This window comes from Dasypus novemcinctus, chromosome 9 (assembly GCF_030445035.2).
Source record: "Dasypus novemcinctus isolate mDasNov1 chromosome 9, mDasNov1.1.hap2, whole genome shotgun sequence".
Taxonomy (NCBI): Eukaryota; Metazoa; Chordata; class Mammalia; order Cingulata; family Dasypodidae; genus Dasypus; species Dasypus novemcinctus.
Window position 1 is genome coordinate 78,155,487 of NC_080681.1, and position 19,378 is coordinate 78,174,864.

General features: G+C 41.0%; 1 protein-coding gene across 1 annotated transcript; it reads right to left on the minus strand.

Moving 5' to 3' along the window:
• Positions 1–237: 237 nt before the first annotated feature.
• On the minus strand, positions 238–19,371 carry LRRC42 (leucine rich repeat containing 42). Its single transcript, XM_004448858.3, has 8 exons — positions 19,163–19,371; positions 13,188–13,673; positions 8,347–8,478; positions 7,031–7,149; positions 5,966–6,054; positions 5,686–5,799; positions 1,568–1,652; positions 238–739 (listed from the first exon to the last, which is right to left on the minus strand). The coding sequence occupies exons 2-8, from the start codon at positions 13,658–13,660 to the stop codon at positions 465–467; spliced, it is 1,287 nt and encodes a 428-aa protein (XP_004448915.2). The 5' UTR covers positions 13,661–13,673; positions 19,163–19,371; the 3' UTR covers positions 238–464.
• Between the last annotated feature and the right edge of the window lie 7 nt (positions 19,372–19,378).

Genomic DNA, 19,378 nt, shown 5'->3' on the forward strand with positions numbered 1-19,378 from the left:
ATACTATCTTCCAGGGTTGTTGTGGGGACTGGGCATAGCATGTAGGAAGGATTCAATAAATTGCAGATATATTCAGATAGACAGACAGATAGATAGATACGGATATATATTCTATTGGCTGGACCAAATTAGAGTAGAAACAAATCATATAAGCTGCCTTGATTTGTTCAAATGACTTTCCACATCCCAATCCAGTATTATTTCCTGTGGCTCTAGTCCATAACCCACAAGCAGAACTTAAGGACAGCAAAAACGTTTATTTGAAAAAATTACTATGTATTGAAAATATACATTAGAAATTATGACATACTTTCATAGCATTCCCCTCTCCCACCACAAAAGTAGAAATATCTGCTTGCTATGCTAATGCCATAGGTAAATTCAACCAAAAAGTAAAAAGTCATCAGTCCCCCTTTCTCATACATTAGAGCCAGGGGAAAAAAAGTTCACCTTATATTTGCCTATCAATAAGAATTTAACAAGTCCCAGTCTTCCATGGCAAGACATACATATTTCTGCTTTGAAGGCTGTGAAGAGTTATTCTGTTCCTTCCCTGGCTCCTCAAATGCTCTTTTCTTGCTCTTCTTTGACTCCTGGCTTGAGGCCACCTCACATTTCAACAATGGCCCATGGCAGTCTGGGGTTTTCTCTTTATAGAATTGAAGTTTCTCAGAAGAGTTCAAGCGGGTGTCTGCCAGGGGGCACTTCATTGGCACTTCTGTTAGAGCCTGCTTCCCATCTGTAAGAATGACAGAAGGAAAGGGCAATGAGTTTACTACACGGCGTGTCAATGCCTGCAATAAGTCTCGAAAGATGTTCCAAACAGGATGATATTTGGATTAACTTTATTTTGTTTTGGGTGCCCTATAAGGAACAGAGGTATATGCACCATCACATGTAGAGTCTGAAGGCATATACTCAATCTGAAGGCTGACAGACTAGGATTCAAATCACTTACAGATCAGTGACACTGGAAAAATGACTTGTCTGGGACTCAGTTTTCTCATCTTTATAGGAATATAAAACCTGTTCCATATGGCTGATGTAGAGATAAATAATACATGTAAAATGCTTAGCACAATGCTTGGCACACAGTAAAAGCTCAATAAATCTTAGTGGCTACCATTAAAAATCTGGACTTGACTTTGGTTCTAAGAAGCTGAGAGGCAAATGTGTGGCTTGAATTTGGGACATGCTACAATATTATTCTATGTTTTATTGTCATCCCCTGGAGTCTTATTTTCCTTTCAATTTCATCACTTAATTCCTTTTTAATCTTTTGTACTCCATCTTTCTTTGTGCCACAACAATTCTTTTTTAAAGGGAGGACCAAGTTGGGATATAAATTAAAAAAGAAAGAATTTTAGAAAGCTATTTTTTCTGGTATGGTGCTCAAAGCTAAGAATGAATTTACACTCTAAGCTATATTGAGGGAATATAAGTCCTAGTGATCATAAATAAGTCAATACGCCAAAATTAATTTTCCAATTGAGTAAAGATAAACTAACTGCTTTAGGGCTGCAAATAACCTAAAAGCCAAAAACTCCAAAGGAAGGGAATTTCTCACAAAAATGCCGAGCTGCTGTTCGAGACGCGGAGGTTTCTTGTGGCTTCACAGCTTCTGAAGTCACACGCTCCCACTGCAGAACAATCTAAAACATATTTGGAGAGGTATAAAATCAAACAAGGCCTCAAGCTTTTATTTATTTATTTATTTTTAAAGATTTATTTATTTAATTCCGCACCCCCCCCTCCCCGTTGTCTGTTCTCTGTGTCTGTTTGCTGCGTCTTGTTTCTTTGTCCGCTTCTGTTGTTGTCAGCGGCACGGGAAGTGTGGGCGGCGCCATTCCTGGGCAGGCTGCACTTTCTTTCGCTCTGGGCGGCTCTCCTTATGGGTGCACTCCTTGCGCGTGGGGCTCCCCTACACGGGGGACACCCCTGCCTGGCAGGGCACTCCTTGCGCGCATCAGCACTGCGCATGGGCCAGCTCCACATGGGTGAAGGAGGCCCGGGGTTTGAACCGCGGACCTCCCATGTGGTAGACGGACGCCCTAACCACTGGGCCAAGTCCGTTTCCCTCAAGCTTTTAATCTCAAGACTTCCTCTTTGCTCCCTTCCATAAATAAAACCCCCATGGTAGCTTTTACTACAGATGATTGGTAATAAGAATAAGAATTTAGGCAAGTCTGAATTTTCTGTTTTAATGCAGGAGCTGAGTCAGAATAAAAACATATTGGATATATATGTATGACTATGACTCAGGAAAATCTATAAAGCTGACTCCCTATTCTACTTTTATCTGCATAACCCTTAAGTTAAATACGAAAATTAAAGTTTTAATCACAAGGACTTTTCACATATTCTAGATTCACTCCCTTGTCTTAAAATGTAGCAACAACTCAAACTCTTGTATATGTGTAAAATGGCCATCTTTCCATATTTGCACAATACTTCCTCATCAGTCTCCATCTTTTTATACTACTACAAGTATAATTTTACTGTAAGCAATTACAAATTCTTTTGGAAATTTAGCTGAGTATAAATTATGCTTTAAAAAATAAAGAAAAGGGGAAGCGAACTTGGCTCAATGGATAGAGCATCTGCCTACCACATGGGAGGTCCACGGTTCAAACCCCAGGCCTCCCTGACTCGTGTGGAGCTGGCCCTGCGCAGTGCTGATGTGCGCAAGGAGTGCCCTGCCATGCAGGAGTGTCCCCCACATAGGGGAGCCCCCCCCGCAAGGAGTGCACCCTACACAAGAAAAACATTTCCAGAGCACAGAGGCACACAGAGTTATTTAGGAGTAAGGTTCTGGAGTTAGCTCCATTACTTATTAGGCAAGGGCCCCCTAGCAAGTGATTTAATTTCTGAGTCTCAGTTTATTCATCTATAAAATAGGGATTAATAATAGTACATATCTCATTGGGTTGTTGTAGGATTAAATGAGATAAAATATATGAAAGGCTTATTAGTGTCTAGCAACACGAAAGTACTGGACTTCTATGATATGTGCTCATTATGGAAAATGGGGACTGATTGAAGAGAATGCCGAGACTGATTAAAAGAACATGAAAACTGAGTAATAGGGAAAACTGTGTTTCCAATAATAGAAATAAGAACATCAACAGGAAAGTGATGTTTACATGTGGGAGAAGAAGAAAATGAGTTTGGTTCTGGACAAGCCGAATGTATGAGGCCAGGTGGAGATTTATGGAAAATATTTAGGAACAGAGATCTAGTGTCTGAGCGATGTAAGGCAGAGTCCTCCCTGCAAGGGCAGTTAAGGCCTTGAGAATTGTTAAGATCACTGGGAGGGTGAGCAGAGATGTAAAAGAAGAGGAGGGGAATCAGCAAGAGCCAGAGGAGAAATCAGAAGTTGAAGGCCAGCCAGAAGTAGGACCAAAAGAGAAAAAGTATCCAGGTGTTTGAGTGTTTATATCAAATACTGCAGGAAACCCAAGGAGGGGGAAGAATGAGAAAAGGCCACTGGATTTGGCTTTTAAAAGATTACTTGCTACCTTCAAGAAAACAATTCCTGTAGAACAGTGGAGGCCAGGACTGGAGTACATGGGATTAAGACCTGAGTAGGCAAGTGAGGATGTGGGAGAGATAAGAAGAAATAATTCCTGGTCGCACCAGGGATGGGGAGGCATGTTAGAATAAGGGTAATAGGGAAGCAGACTTGGCCCAATGGATAGGGCATCTGCCTACAACATGGGAGGTCTGTAGTTTAAACCCCGGGCCTCCTTGACCCATGTGGAGCTGGCCCATGCGCAGCGCTGATGTGCGCAAGGAGTGCCGTGCCACGCAGGGGTGTCCCCCACATAGGGGAGCCCCACACGCAAGGAGTGCGCCCCATAAGGAGAGCAGCCCAGTGTGAAAGAAAGTGCAGCCTGCCCAGGAGTGGCGCCGCCCACACGGAGAGCTGACACAACAAGATAATGCAACAAAAAGAAACACAGATCCACGGTAATGCTGATAAGGACAGAAGCAGTCACAGAAGAACACAGTGAATGGATACAGAGAGCAGACAATGGTGGGGGCGCAGGGGATAAATAAATAAATAAACTGCAATTACTTAAAAAAAAAAAAGAAGGGTAACTGAGTATGTTTGTATACACAAAGAAAAAGAGCCAACAGAAGGTGAGACTGAAGATGCAGGTGTGAGGCTGTAATTAGTAAAACATTACAGAGGAAGCTAGAGGTCTTAGGAAACTGGAATAACTTATAAAACTGTTCCCCTTAGATAGGAGGGGAGTAGAATATGGTTTAAGAAATAGAGAAAATTTGAGACAGAGATAGGGAAGAAAAATAAAGGAACCCCTGTTAGATGGCCTCATTCTTCTGAGTCACTTGCTGAGAATGAGGGCAGAAGAATAGAGTCAGCCCGAAACTCTTCCGGTAAGAGACCAATAAGAGATAGGTAAGACACCGTAGCTACAAGCCCTAGGGGTCCAGCTGAGGTGGGATGGCATGAAGCTGCAGTGGGCCCAATCAGCTTATTCTCAGGACAGGCTGCTAGGTGATTTACTTGATCCTCACACCAGGCTCCAGGTTCTGCAAGATAGGTTCTGATTTCTGCATTTTACAGATGAAGAAATAGACTCAAAGTTGCCTTTAGTCATAGGGCTATGAGGTTATGGAGTCAGGATCCAAAACCCAGGTCTCTGATTCCACAGCCCAAACTTTCGCGTCCATATCACCTGCTAACCAAACTGCAACAAGCCTTTGTTTGACCATCCCCCACCTACCTCAAGTCCAACAGTTGTATCTAGGACTCATCCAATGCTACAAAGTTTGTCTGGCAATGTGCTGTGGTAATTACCTCATCATGCATGTTGCTGACCAACTTTAAAGCACTTCTGAAACACTGACTTGTAAGCCTCCCTTTTCACTTACCTATAAGGAGGTGATGCTACAATTAGGCAGTTCAATTGGTCCACTATAGCTCAGAACTGAGGAGGGATCCAGGACAAAATGGTTTGTTGGGTCCTCTAGGCCTCCACCAAAAACCACTGGCTAAAGGTATCTGAAGGCAAAAGGCATCAGCCACAGGTAGGCAGGCATTTCCTGGTGCTGTACTACTAATTACTCTCTGACTTCTACTCAAACCTGTGCCTTAAGAGTTGAAAAAGACCATCAAGAAGATTTTAATCAGCTTTACAAATCTAGATTAAAGGTGAAGTTGAGCTGAGAAGTGAATAATGGGAAAGCTCAGTGAGAGAAGGATGAAAAACCAATTTCCATATCCTTACTAAGACTCTAAGAAAAGGAGGCACTGGATTTCAACCCTTATCATCGTGACTCCAGAATTTATTCTCTTTCCAGTGTACACATTCTGCTAAGGCAATCTCCTGCTGAGGCTGGGTCATACTACTTTTCTAAGCAGCAAGCCAGAATTTACTATATTTTCTGAGTCATCTGTAAGACGGCATTTTCTTCTAAGTCCAGTAAAGATGAGGCACATTCTAGTGACCAGAGCATGAGATTTAAGGACTGGCATCCAACACCAACTCCTCAAGTAGATGGCTCAAGTTACAGCCCATCAGTGTCTCCAATTTGACATGGAGATGATAATTCAGCCAATGGACACCAACAGGATTAAAGTCTGTTCAAAGTGTTAGATAACTTACTTACAATTAAAATAAAAAGATATATTAACTAGGGGAGAAAAGTCTGTAGTACCTGGTCAGCCCAGCCCTCTGTCTTGCAGTTACTATGATCAAATTCCTTCAAAGGCACTTTGGAATGAACGAGGCCTATGTGGGTCTGGAGCTTGTGTTTGACGGCTTTGATGTCCTTGAGAGGGGAGAGAAAGAACAGAAATGTGCACACATTTGCCAATTCTCACTTGCTTCGGTAGGAAATAAAGGCCATTGTAAATACCAGCCCTTTCCAAATGCCAATTAACAGAAGCAAAATATCAAATTGAGTATCGAATAAAAGAAGGCAGAAAAAGTCTTACCTTGAGCCCTGTCCCAGAGATATCTAAGCAGTTTAGTTTTCTAAAAGAAAAGAGGTATACAATTCCTGCATCTGTGATCTTAGGATTACCTAGGTGTCAAAAACAAAGGTAGCATTCCATTATCAGTAAGCTCCGAAAAACTCCAGACAATGCTAAAATATTAAAAAATTGAATGAGCAAACTTTTCAGAGGAAATTAAATATGAGTTTATCTTTCCTATCTGTAATACAAGGGGGTCATATACATTTTCTCAGAATCCTTTCTTACGTATTGCCATCTCACATGAGGTAGTACAGTATTTAACAAGGAGTCTTCAAGGGCACAAGTGCAGTGCCTTGACACATTGCAGATGCTCAAAAAGTATCTGTTGAATGACTACATTTGCCTGGGAGGTAGGTAGGGCATTCATTATTATCTTCATTTTACAGAAGTCTAAACCAAGGGTCAGAGAGGTTAAATAACTTGTCCAAGATCACACAGCTGCTAGTAAGTAGTAGAGCAAGGAGGGTCCTGTGACTCACACCTCTGTTCCTTCTACTCTTTTAATACCACACCATCCTGCCATACATTCAATGGATGCTCAGTTAAATCATAAATATCTGTCAACTCTCCACCAATGGAGTTGATAGCTGGTTACTCCTAAGTAAGTTATCATAATTGTGGCTCCATCTAGATTTTTATGAGATCTGTATTGTTTTAAAAGAAGGTCACAGTTGACAGATACCATGAATCAGAGACACAGGAAAGTAAAGAGCCAAATGTCCTTCACATTTGCTATGGATATGAGGACAGGCTGTGCTGTCTGCACATGCTATAGTGAGTTGTGTGGCTGAATCTGTTAGGGCTTTTCCTACCCCAGGGATGCAGTAGTATGCCAGGAAGGGAAGGGCACCTGGCCAGTAGTCAACAGCTTCTGGCTTTAGTCCTGCTCTGCTGCTAACTTGCAGTGGCACCCAGAAAAGTCACCTCTCCTCAATCTTATCACCTCTAAAATGAGAAGGCAGATGTAGAAGCTCTCTAAGGCCATTCCAACATTAATAATCTATAGTTTCCAATAAAACTTACAAGATAAGTCTAATAATGTTAGATTTTCAAGGCCTCTTTTCATCACTCGAACTGGTGCTGTCATTTTCCGCACCCCGGCATCAGATAAACAATTATCCTTCAGGTGGAGTTGAGTTACACTAGGAAAACAAAGTCCATAAATAAATTAAAGAGAGTTTGAGAAAGTCTAGGTATGAGAACATGCTTTCAAAAATTTCATTTAAAAATATAAAATATCCATTACCCCCTTTTATTTAATACCCAATGAGTTTACTACAGTTAAAGACCTTTTGGTGCTATTTCAATTACTAAGGGTAATTAGAGTATCATGCAGTACTAACCTCAGAGGCAGAGGGCACTAAAAAATATATTTGAACAAGGTTAACTGGGACATCCATTAGAAGGATAAATAGACCGTATTTAATATAAAAGCTGCATCCCTGACAAATTGTGTGGAAATCAAAAAACATTCTAAATAGGCCAGGAAAGTCAGCTAAAGAACTCCTATGAGAAAGTTCTTCTTGCAAAGCAAAAACAGTACTTCTCTAATTTTAATAAGTTTTACAAATCTAGATTTTCCAATTGGCTTTATAAAGTATACCAATAACTTAAACGGTCCAGCTAACCTGAATTTGGTGTGTTAATGTGCTCTACTGCCCCTCATAACAAGAAATCTGAGCCTTGGTGTTAACCCCAAAATACCTTTGTATGGGGCAACGTGTAAGGGTCACTGTCAAAGGCAGGTCCCAGGCAGCAGATTAGACCCAGGTTTGCAAGGCTGTTATCCTTCTGGGTGTGGATGAAATCACAAAAGAATCTCTCTGGCCTCCTCTCTGCTGGCTGGACTGAGTAACCTGAGATTAGTAGGACTATTTGTGAATGGTATGAACAAGGCCATTTCTTTAAATTATTGCTCTTGAAAAGGCATTATTTGGCTGTTGTTAATAGTTCATTTTCTTTACAGTTTACAGCATTGATAGTTATAACAGAAAGCAATAATGATTGTGGAAAATTGTATAACTTCTCAATTCTTGCTAGAATAAACTAGGACTGGACACATAAAAGGGAAAAAATCATTTTTTTTAAACCCAGGTAGCTTTGAGTACTACATGTTGAAATAAAGACTATTCAGAAAAGAGAACGAACTATATATCAACCAATCTATCTTGTACAAAGTAAATGGAGCTTGAAAATGTTTTTGGAAAAAGAAAACACAAAACATTAGTAAATAAACATGGGATTGGGAGATAATCAGTATTCCTCAAGATGATCTGTTTGGAATAATCTTTTTAAAAAATAATAAAACAATTCATCTACAACCGGTGGCAGGTCAATACCTAGACAGGGCCTCATTGGTGAGGTGTTCTAGAAGTTCATGCTCATCTCCAAGCTTGCAACAGGAAAGATCCAGGCAGGTCAGCTCCCGGAAAGACTTAATCTCCTCAAGTTTTTCTGAAATCACCAGATATCTGTGGAATGTGGAGAGCAATGAACAGCTTTTCTTTTCCTTCTTTAAAAACATTAACATTTGTGGCTTTGTACCAGGAGTCACCATCCCATCAGGCCAAAGTACTAGGTAATAAGCAGACTTCACTGATTGCTACCTGGGCACAGGTTGAATGTGGGTGTAACCACACACATACAATGTGAGAGTACCTGCCCACTCCACTGTGCCTGTTATCCTGCTAACTTTTCTCTGGAAGTATGTATAGCATGACTGCTAGGAGGACTCATTCTAATTTACACGATGAGTAAGACAAACCTGTGAGTCTGAGCAACTTAATTACATTGGAGCGGCTTGCCAAATTGTTATCTGGAAGCATCAGGAGACCACTGGAGAGACAACAGAGATCAAAAAGGCATTCTATAGCCCAGGCCTGAGCCTCCACCCTGTTTTCTAGTTTGTTCATCTATTTCAGATGAAGTCAGTGGGAAAAAATGAAAAGGAGTTAGGTGTGACAGGAGACACAGTAGAGGATCCTAAGAGAATACAGAAAGTGACTTGTGCCAAGAGCATGGTCTTTCTAATCCACTTTTCTCTTGGGATGTCTAGAAGTTTCCACAGCAAGATTATGTGCTAGGGTCAGAGGATTATACTAAAAAGAGTTTGCATCTCTCTTCTGTCAGTGGGATCATAATTGTCAAAAACAATGGAACAATAAGAGGACAAGTGGGGATTAAATCTTTTTTTCTTCCTACTTCCAACCGAAACAAGATGTACTCAAACTGATTGCTGGCCTGATTACTAAGTATAGATAGGTGGCTTGGGGCACTGAAACCCCCATGAAATTGTGGAGTCTGAGCAGCTTGGTGAATGAGCTCAGCTGAGTATACAAATGAGCCTTATTTACTTAGATGTATTTAATTGCACTGTAAATAAAGCTGCTGTTTTCCATCTTCCAATCACAGAGTTGAAGTGGGTTAATGGGGATTTGAGGGATTACTGGCAATCAAAGAAAACACACATCCTTTGACCAATTAACCAAAAGATTTTCAGTAAATCCGAAACAAGGGTTATCTGTGAAGGACATAACTGTGTGTAAAGTGATTAAGAAACATTATAAAAATCAAGGCTGAGAAAACATGCAAGGCCATAGGCATGACTTGATGCTAATCAAAGACAAAGCTCTAGGGTCTTGCTTCCAACCAGTTTTCCAATTTCCAATCTCCTTGAAGAGCTCAGAACAGTAGAATGGAGAAGCAATAGAAAAAGCACAGAAATATTTTAGTGTCAGACAAACCTGAGTTTGGATTCTAACAGTCCTCATTACCTGTGGGACTGTGAGAAAGTTATTAACCTCTCTGAGTCTCAATTTCTCCAAGTGTAAAATGGTGCTGAGGACTACTACTTTGCAAGACTATTAATAGAGGTGGAGTGGACATCACCATCCCAGGGTCCACAGGCTGAAGAAATAGAGTACGGATTAGAGTGTATTTACTGATATTCTACTATGGATAGTAATGGAAGAAATTGTAGCAGTGATTTGGAAAAAGTGGACACAGTAGTTGCTGAGGGTAGGGAGAGGGAAGAAATGTGATGTGGGGGCATTTTCAGGACTTGGGAGTTGTCCTGGGTGGTACTGCAGAGACAGATGCTGGACATTGTATGTCCTGCCATGGCCCACTGGGTGGACTGGGGGAGAGTGTAAACTACAATGTAAACCATTATCCATGTGCTCCAAAATATATTCACCAAATGCAATGAATGTCCCATGATGATGGAGGAGGTTGTTGTTATGGGAGGAGTGGGGTGAGGGGAGTGGCGGGTATATGGGGACCTCTTATGTTTTTTGAATGTAACATTTAAAAGAAAAAATAGAGAAAAAAATTAAATTAAAAAAATTAGAAACAATATTTGAAAACTATATTATTGGCACTCACTAAATGGAAGCTACTATTTCTTCAGTCACAAAAAGTAATACTTTAAGGAAAACATACTCACCTCACAGTGACCACCAGTGGAATTAAAAATCACTGGGTTTCAATACAAGGGAAGAGAGTTTTATAGGTTTGGAAACCAGTTGCAAAGACACTGGCTTCACTTTCTGGCAGAAGCTTTGTGACCCAATCCCAAGACAGCCTGCACTATCCAATTACCTTATTTTCAATTATTTTCTCAAGCACAGCTTGACCTGAACTCTTTTGTGCCGGTGAAATCATTGTTGCTGCAGCTTCAGCCCTGAATTGCAAGTGCAACCCCAAATCTCCTGTCTTCCTATTCTCCTTTCAAAAAGAGAAGGGATGTTTTTGATCAGAATTTAAATTATTATTCTTATATCTGAGTGAAACAGCAAAGTTTGGAACTGTTGCAATAGAATATATGAGCCAAAAGATCATGTTAAATGTTTCCATATTTTTTATTATAAAAGTAAAATATACCCAAAGGAGAGAAAATTAAGAAAATATGGAAAAGTAAAAAGAAAATTAAAACCAATTGCAATCCCACCATTTAGATAATGACACATTTTTAAGGGTCTCTTTTTTCTTTTTATATATGCAATGTTCATAAAGATGCCTATCTATTTTCGAAACAAAATAAAAACAAAATTAGGATCATACAGTATATATAATTTCAAATGCTTTTCAGTTATTAGATCATGAGCATTTCACCACTTTATTTTAAATGATCTTTGAATATTATATTAATAGTTATAAAATATTTCATCACATGAATGTGATACTTTACTTAATCAATCCCCTATTGTTGGACATTTAGATTGCTTTCAGATTTTCACTATTTACAAAGTTACTACAATGAACAGTTTTATATAAAAACATCTGTTCCCATCCCAGAATTACATTTAGAGTAGATTTTTAAATAGTGGAATTAACAAGTGGTGTGGATGTTTTCAAGGCTCTTGATACATATCACTAAATCGCTTTCTAGAAATGCTATACTAATTTATGTGCTCATCAAACGTGAATGAGCACAAAACTCATCAAAAGTGCTATTCTCGTAACAATCTTGACAACTGGTACAGTATATAGATAATACAGATGGTTTTGATACAGCATGGGAAATATTTAAACTAGAATGGTATGTGGGAAAAAACTAGAATACAAAGTTAGATATATCCCCAAATGTAGAGAAATATATATTTGAAAATAACCATAAATGGTAGGTTTATGAATTTATATTACACTTTCTTTTTAAGTCCCTTTCTTTCTTTCACTTCCTATTACACTTTCTATAGTTCCCAAATAGTATGTATTGCTTTTAGAAAGTAAAATAATTTTAAAACAAGGTATACATCATAATTCTATTTTTACTGTTCTAATTTTTCTACAATGAAAATAACTTGGAATTTAAAAAATGAAGGTGACAGATGTATTTTAAATGTATGAGTTACAACAAAAATGTTGCTTGATATTTTTCATATCATAGGCAAGGTAGTTTTTCTCCATCAGCAACAGCCCCAAACCCAGCCATGAATAAGATCAAGGTACAGAGATACAGCTTTCATAAGGAGCTTTCTCAGTTCATGAGTTCATGGTTCTGTTCTTTTCTGCTTATCTTTTCTTTTTAAAGTACCATATTTGGCCTGGGATAAATTCTATCCCATTAATTCTATGTGCTGAATAAAGATGCTTGTTCTTTTTCTTTTTCTTTTAAGCCTGTGAACTAACTACCCTTAGCTTATGTTTTCTGGTATGACTTTTCTTTTATTGTATGCTTATTGTTTAGCCTTGCTTTAATGGTCATATGGATTGTTTAATAGTAAGCTGCCTTTAGCAATTTCTAATAATAGAAATTCATATGACTACTATACAATCATTAAGAAAATCTACAAGTATTCATAATAAATGATTTTTAAATTACGTGAAGAAATCAAGGTGCATAAGTGTATGCACATTTCATACACTGTTATGCACCTTGATTTCTTTACATAATTTGTATAACAAAGGGGAGGCTCCTTCCCCTCCCCCCATAAATTTAATATATGCATGAGTACTTACAGAACATCTTTGGAATGATAAGAAAGAAAATGGTAACAGTAATTGCCTCTGGGAAGAGGAAATAGAAGATGAGATGGGAGACTTACTTTTCATTTTCTACACTTTTGTTTTTGTGTTTGAATTGTTTGCCATGTACATTTTTCTTACTTTTACAAGTGTTTCTTAAGGTAGCAAAAGCCTTGAGAGACTTTTTACACCACAGTGGAATAAAAATTTTTAAATAAATTCAAGTATATGAGCAAAGGGAAGTCACAAAAGAAAATACCTGCTTTTCTAGAAGACAGACAGATCTTGGTGTTGTAGCCTTAGCTGAGAATTTCCAAACTTCAGAATACTCAAAATTTTAACTGTTCCTTTAAGGATGCTTTTTAAATCTAATATCTAGTTGTCTGAAAACTGAAACAGGGTCAAGAACCCTGGGTTCTAATTTTCACATCCCCAAGAACATATGAAGATATATATAGCAGATCACATCTTGTCTTTTCTACTTTCTCTTATTAGGGAAACTGGTAGAAGAGTATTTCCTACTTAATGGAGTAGCAGTGGGGATCAACCAATCCTTGTAAAGCATTTTAAAAATAAAGCTACATGTCATCTGGGGGTGGAAGTTCTAAATTGAAGTACTACCTGACTGCGGAGGTCGTCAAGCCCACCAGGCCCCAGAGCTTGACAGAATTAACATGCCCAATAAAATACTCAATGTCCTAATCAGAATACCCACCTGTTTCGCAAACACAGGGAACAAAGCACCAGACTTCCATAGGCCTCAGTGAATTTCTGTAAAGCCCTCAGCCCTGCACCTGGCTCTGTGAATTTCTTTCTGGCTTCAGCAGCAGAGAACAGCTTTTCAGCAATCTGCTCAGGAAAGCCAATAAGGGAATCGATGTGATCAACATTGTCGGAGATGAAGCCCAGGACAAGGCTGAAGAGGGATTTGGCGGAGTACCGAAGATTCCCCTCCCGGGTGTATGTGAAGATGAAATGATCAGTCTTCTCTTTTTGCGCAGTATCGTCTTCTCTGTTCATGCACAGCTCCACAGAAAAGCCTTTGGGAAAGAGTCTGAAAGGCCTTGGCTTCTGCAGGCTGCTCCTGACACCATCCAGAGCCAGATTGACCATGTGCAGCTGCCCATTTTCTCGCACGTAGATAGGCCCTGAGTCCAAGTGGTTTTCTGACTTGAGGTAGTAAGACATTGCGTGATTAAAACTGTTAAAGCAAGGTAAAAAGAAAGCAAATTAAAATGCCATTTATAACATGTAATTTCATCTTGCTGTGCCCAAAGCTTTACGAGCATAAGAGGCAGGCCTTGCCCGTGAACTTCGGCACTAGAAGTTGCCTCTATTGCCTCTACACAGAATGCCCTTTCCCATTCTCCCCTCTTTTCCTGTCTATCTGGTAAACTCCTAATCATCTTTCAAAACCCAGGTCGGGGGAGCAGATGCAGTTCAGTGGTTGAGTGCCTGCTTCCCAGATTCTAGGTTCAATCCCTGGTGCCTCCTAAAACAAAAAACAAACAAAAACCCCACCACCAGCTCAAATCTCATTTCTAAAATTTACCCTAAGGATTTATTAAGACATGAGCAAAGACTGGTTTACAAGGAAATTCATGGAAGCACAATTTATATTAGCAAAGCAAGTAAACACAACCTTGAATGTCCAGAAATAGTGCTATTAAATAAACTTATACATCTATACCACAGTATGTTTACAGCCATTGAAATTTAGAAGTCTTTTTGATCTGCGAGTTACAAACAATACATATAAAATTCAATATTTTTGTTTTTTAAAACCCATTTATGCACAGAACCAAAGACTAGTAATGAATAACTTAATTGCTACCTTGGAGACTTCCACACACTTCCATTGTTGCACCTGACTCACTGTTTGGCTACTGATTTGTTTCCTGGGCCTGTCTTCCCTCTGGTTTGAGTTCCTTGAGAGGAGGGACCATGTTTAACTTATCCGGACTCCCTAATACGGTGCTCTGGCGTGAAATAGTCCCTGAGCAGATACTTGTGGAACTAAAGTTTACTCATTTGCTAAACCTTACATAGACCACAAGCAACAGGGTTTTTGGATCAACACATGAAGACCTCCATCAAGAGAGCTAAACAAAAGCTATTCTAGGGGAATGGATGTGGCTCAAGCAGTTGAGCATCTGCTTCCGGCATGGGAGGGGATAGGTTCAGTTCCTGGTGTCTCCTAAAAACAAACAACAAGCAAACAAACAAATAAAAAACACAACAACTCAGAGGGGAGCCAACGAGGCTCAGTGGTTGAACGCCAGCTTCCTGCATCAAGGTCCTAGGTTCAATCCCTGGCTCCAGCACCTTAAAAAAGATCCATTCTAGCCCTGGAAAGTATCACATCTATAATGCCACCTATTAAGATAAGGTAAGGCAAAAATGAAAAGTAGCTGAGTATTTCTATAATCAAATAGGTGACATTTTGTGCCCAAGCACTGACTGAGAACAAACATTTTTCCTGAGTAACTATGAGATTCCAAAATATATAAGGAAATGCTATGTTAAATAAAATGGAGGCATTTGATTATCTCTTCCACAATTTAAAGGGAGGAGATGGGTAAAATTTAAAATACAAGCCAAAAACCTATTATTCTTAAAAGACTGGTTGACTTTTGGAGTGAACCAATCTCAACTTCTTCTGCATCAATGCAGGGCCAGGATGTGGCGCTGATGCCACTTAAAGAGTATCAACAAACAAATAAGTCAGTGACCAAAAATACTTAGTCTCTCAAGATCATTCTGTTTGTGGGAATCAGTACTATCCCTGTTTCTCCTGGGGATAATTATGTGTGTAAAAGGCATATCAGCAAAGAGGGCCCTGTCTAGCTCTAGAGCCTCATCTGTTCCTGTTCGTCCCCTAAGCCTTACTCTCTGACCATCCCTCACTACCCAGGTTAAGTTGGCCATGCTCTCTTGCCACTCTGGCCTTTGCCCATTCTGCCCCCTTTGGCGCCTGCTAAGTTGTCAGTGTTCCCAGAGCTGGGAGCTCTTTGAAGGCTAGGCACTTGATTCATCTCTCTTTCCCAGGCCCAGCATGGTGCCTGGTACTGAGTAAGCCTTCAATAGATATCTGATAACTGAATAAAAAGAAGGGTGAGACCTCAAAGGAACAAACTCAGTAGTCTGAGCTGCAGGGCCTGCTGGTACCAGCGCCTCTTCCAGGCAACAGCTGCAGGCTCCTCCCTCATTTGCCAGACCCTTCTGCAGGTGGCAGAAGCAAAGCAGATGACGGGAGTATACTGCTACTGGTACTACCAGGGAAAAAGCACAAAACTACACCCTGTCACACTGCCAGCTCTTATAACCCACAGTCCTGTCAGTGTACAGTGCCTGCTGCTGACGAGACACCTCACTTAATCTAAGCTCTTCTTCCAAGAGGGGTAAGCATCTGGGCCCTTCAATCACAGAGATTTTAATCTTAATGATGAGATAAAGCAAATCTGCTTTGGTCTTTATCCCTGTGGACATCAGAGCCCTACCCGACCTGCAGATCAGAAAGTAGATACCAGACAAGGTCCTCAAATGGAGTGACTTTGATTTTAATAGTACAAAGGCAGATTCTATGGAAGATAACATAATGAATCAAGCTCACTGAAAGCTACCTGAACAACAGAATAGGGCTTCCCATCTGGATTATTCCTAACCCTCACTCACCCACCATAGTGCTTCCCACAAAGTTTGGAATAAAATGGACAAATGGATGGATGGATGGATGACCACTTTGGGTGAAAATCAGAAAAGTCTGATTCCATCCAGCAGAGGGCACAAGCAGCTTGGGACCAGAGAAAGGACACTAATCCAGACTGCCCCAAATCCTGGCAGCTTCTGTTCGCAAAGATCATTTTTTAAAAAGGCACAGTCCTGGCTATATTTCATCTTTAAATTACTCATCAAATGTTAATTCTCTCTCTAAATAATGGGGTAAAACACACAAAATAGGTCCTGAAAGAGTAAACCCGCATCAGTCTGTTCAAGGATTTTCTGTTCTGAAACTATGACATTTGATTAAGTGACCTTCCATCTGGGCATTCTGGTGACCTTTGATTTGTACTACCACATTTGTGCATGCTGCATTCTCCCAATAAGGAGCTTCCTGAGAGTTTGTGAAGTACTTTAAAATGATCTAAGAATTAAATTAATGTTTAAACCCTTCAATCCATAAGAACCATAAAGGCAAAATGATTCCACCCGAAGGCTCTGCATTTCAGTTCCCTTACTCCTGGCTACTGTACAGGAGACAAGGCCTATTCTATTGCATGGCAAAACTCCATACAAATGAAAAATCAAAATAATTAGTATATGCATGAATAACAATGTCCAGTGTAGATGTGCATTAGCTTTATTAGTACCAGATCAATATTGAAATAGGGACATTCTGATAGTCTCCTAGCCTCCTAAAGAGAATCCGCTACAGAGGAAGAGTTCGGTAACCCACACATCATAGAAAAACATTACAATAGTGCATATTCTCATACCAAGTTACCATGAAGTATGTCATTTCACCAAACGAATAAAATATAACCTTACTGTATTAAAAAGTCAGTTCTCTACAGCCCCTTTAAAAAGAGGCAAGATAAAATAATTGATAACTAAACTAGAACCTGGAGCTAGTTTATCAAGCAAAAAAAATGTGACCATCCAAGTCAGGACTAAGGAAGGGAACAGCAACAGGGCTGAGTCTGTGGCAATCTAACTGGAAAAAAAAGAGAAGAAAATACCTAACTTGAACAATCCTCTAAGAAAAATATAGTATTGATTATGATGATAATGATAGTCAGTGTGATAGCTACCATTTGTGAAGCAACCAACAGTTGTCAAACACAGTGCTACATATTGTAAGAATGATCTCATGTAATCCTCAACAATCCTGTGAGGTCAGGGTTGCCATTTAATAGATGAAGAGGCACCAAGAAGTCAAGTAACTTACTTAAGGACACAGAGCTAGTAAATGGCAAAGCCAGAATTCGATCTCAAGGCTGTATTACTCCAAGAAAAAGCTCAAGCTCTTTCCACTGCATGATGCAGTCTCTCAAGAATAAAAATATGACATCAGCCTTAAGGATAAAAAAAAATGTTAAAAATTAATTTCACCCACCAGTTTAAACACTCTGATACTCATTGGCCCAAGCTAGAAAGCAGGGACTAGAGGGGCAGGGAGCAGAGGGAGCAGCTGAACAGAAAAACAACAGTGGACATCTGAGGAAAGTGTTGGTGGGAACAGAGCCAGGGCAGAGCTGCAGTGAGGCCTCCTTTCCTCCCTCTGCCAGGGGCAGAAATGAGCCAAATCCACACACCAGGAACACATCTGTCAACCGGTATTCTTCATCCCATCACTGCAGATACTCTTGGTTTATTTGAAAATACAGTATTCTGGAGAAAATTTCTAATATAAAAACTTGGACAGGAACCAGCTCTAATAACCTACTAAGAATCTACTACCTTCACCGTTCCGCATGTCACTGCCATTATTCAATTTTCAACTCCCCTCATTAATTTTTCCTATAACTTGCACTTTCCTACCTCCTTTCTCACCCAGGCCCTTTCCTCCCCCAAGTTCCAGAGGATCACACCACACCCTCTCCCCACTATCCCCCCAAACAAGCCCATCTCTTCTACATCTTGACACTAACACTTTTTCTACCTGCCAACTCTAGAGCTTCTCGCACAAAACCAAATCCCACACCCAAAATCCGAACTTCATCCCTTCGCCGACTCCCACCTCTCCCACCTCATACTGTTTTTTTTGTTTTTTAGATACTAGGACTGGAGACTGAACCTAGGACCTCCTATGCAGGAAGCTGGCATTCAACTAATGAGCCACATCCACTTTCCTGAGTTGGTTTTTTCGTTCGTTTTGCTGCTGTTGTTGTTTTTTCTCCCAAGAGGTACCCGGAACCAAACTGGGACCTCCCATGTGGGAGGCGGGAGCTCAACCGCTTAATCCACATTGACTGTCAAACCTCATAGTCTTTTGACCCTTCCATGTCAGTTCTGAACTATGGTTCCCAGTCCCCATATCCAATCCCGCCTCCACCTGCCTCCCTTCCTCTCCCTACACCATTCCACCAAGCCCTTCACTCTATCCCCCAAACATATTTCCTCTCTCCTCCTGCCACCATCTATTCTTCTCTTCCACCCCTTCTCCGGGCTTCTCTTTTTAGGGACTCCAATCTTTCCAACCCTTTCTGTCTTCTGTTCTTAACCTTCAAAATCCTCTTCCTTCACACCTCACTTTCCCCAAATTCACAATCCACAGCCCTAACTTCTCTCTCCCCTACCCGCAAGACCCTACTCCTCCATTCCAATTCTCGCTCCCTTCCTTCCCTAACCCTCAAAATCCATTCCCTTCCCCCCTTCCCGAGTACAGCAATCCTCCATCCCCATATCGATTCCCACGACTGCCCCTCCCAGAGTCCTACCCAAACTAATCTCGCTCCCTTCTCCCACCCAGGGCCCAAACCTCAGTACTCACACTCCCTGTACCCTCCCCTAATCCCACCCTTAAACGCATCTCTCTCCCTACCACCTCATTCTCACACCCCTCCCCAGCTCACACCGCGCTCCTCTCCCGCTCCCTCGCTCCCCACTTCGCCCCTCTCGCAGCCCCTCCCCCACCCCCACTCGCAGCCCGGGGTTTCGGGAGCGGCCCAGCCCGCGGCCGCCACCTACCTGTGCCCCCGCCCGGGGCAGTGAGCGGCAGCTGCCCGGCAGCGGCTCCCTCCTCCCGCGGCGCGGCTGAAGATGGAAGCGACACGGCGCTACAGGCACAAAAATAGGGAGGGTGGGACCGAGAGAGGGTGGGAGGAGGGTGGGGGCTGGGGGCGACCTGGCGCCTTGGGACCGCGGGACCGGCGGGGGCGGGGAGAGGGCAGGGCAGGGAAGGCG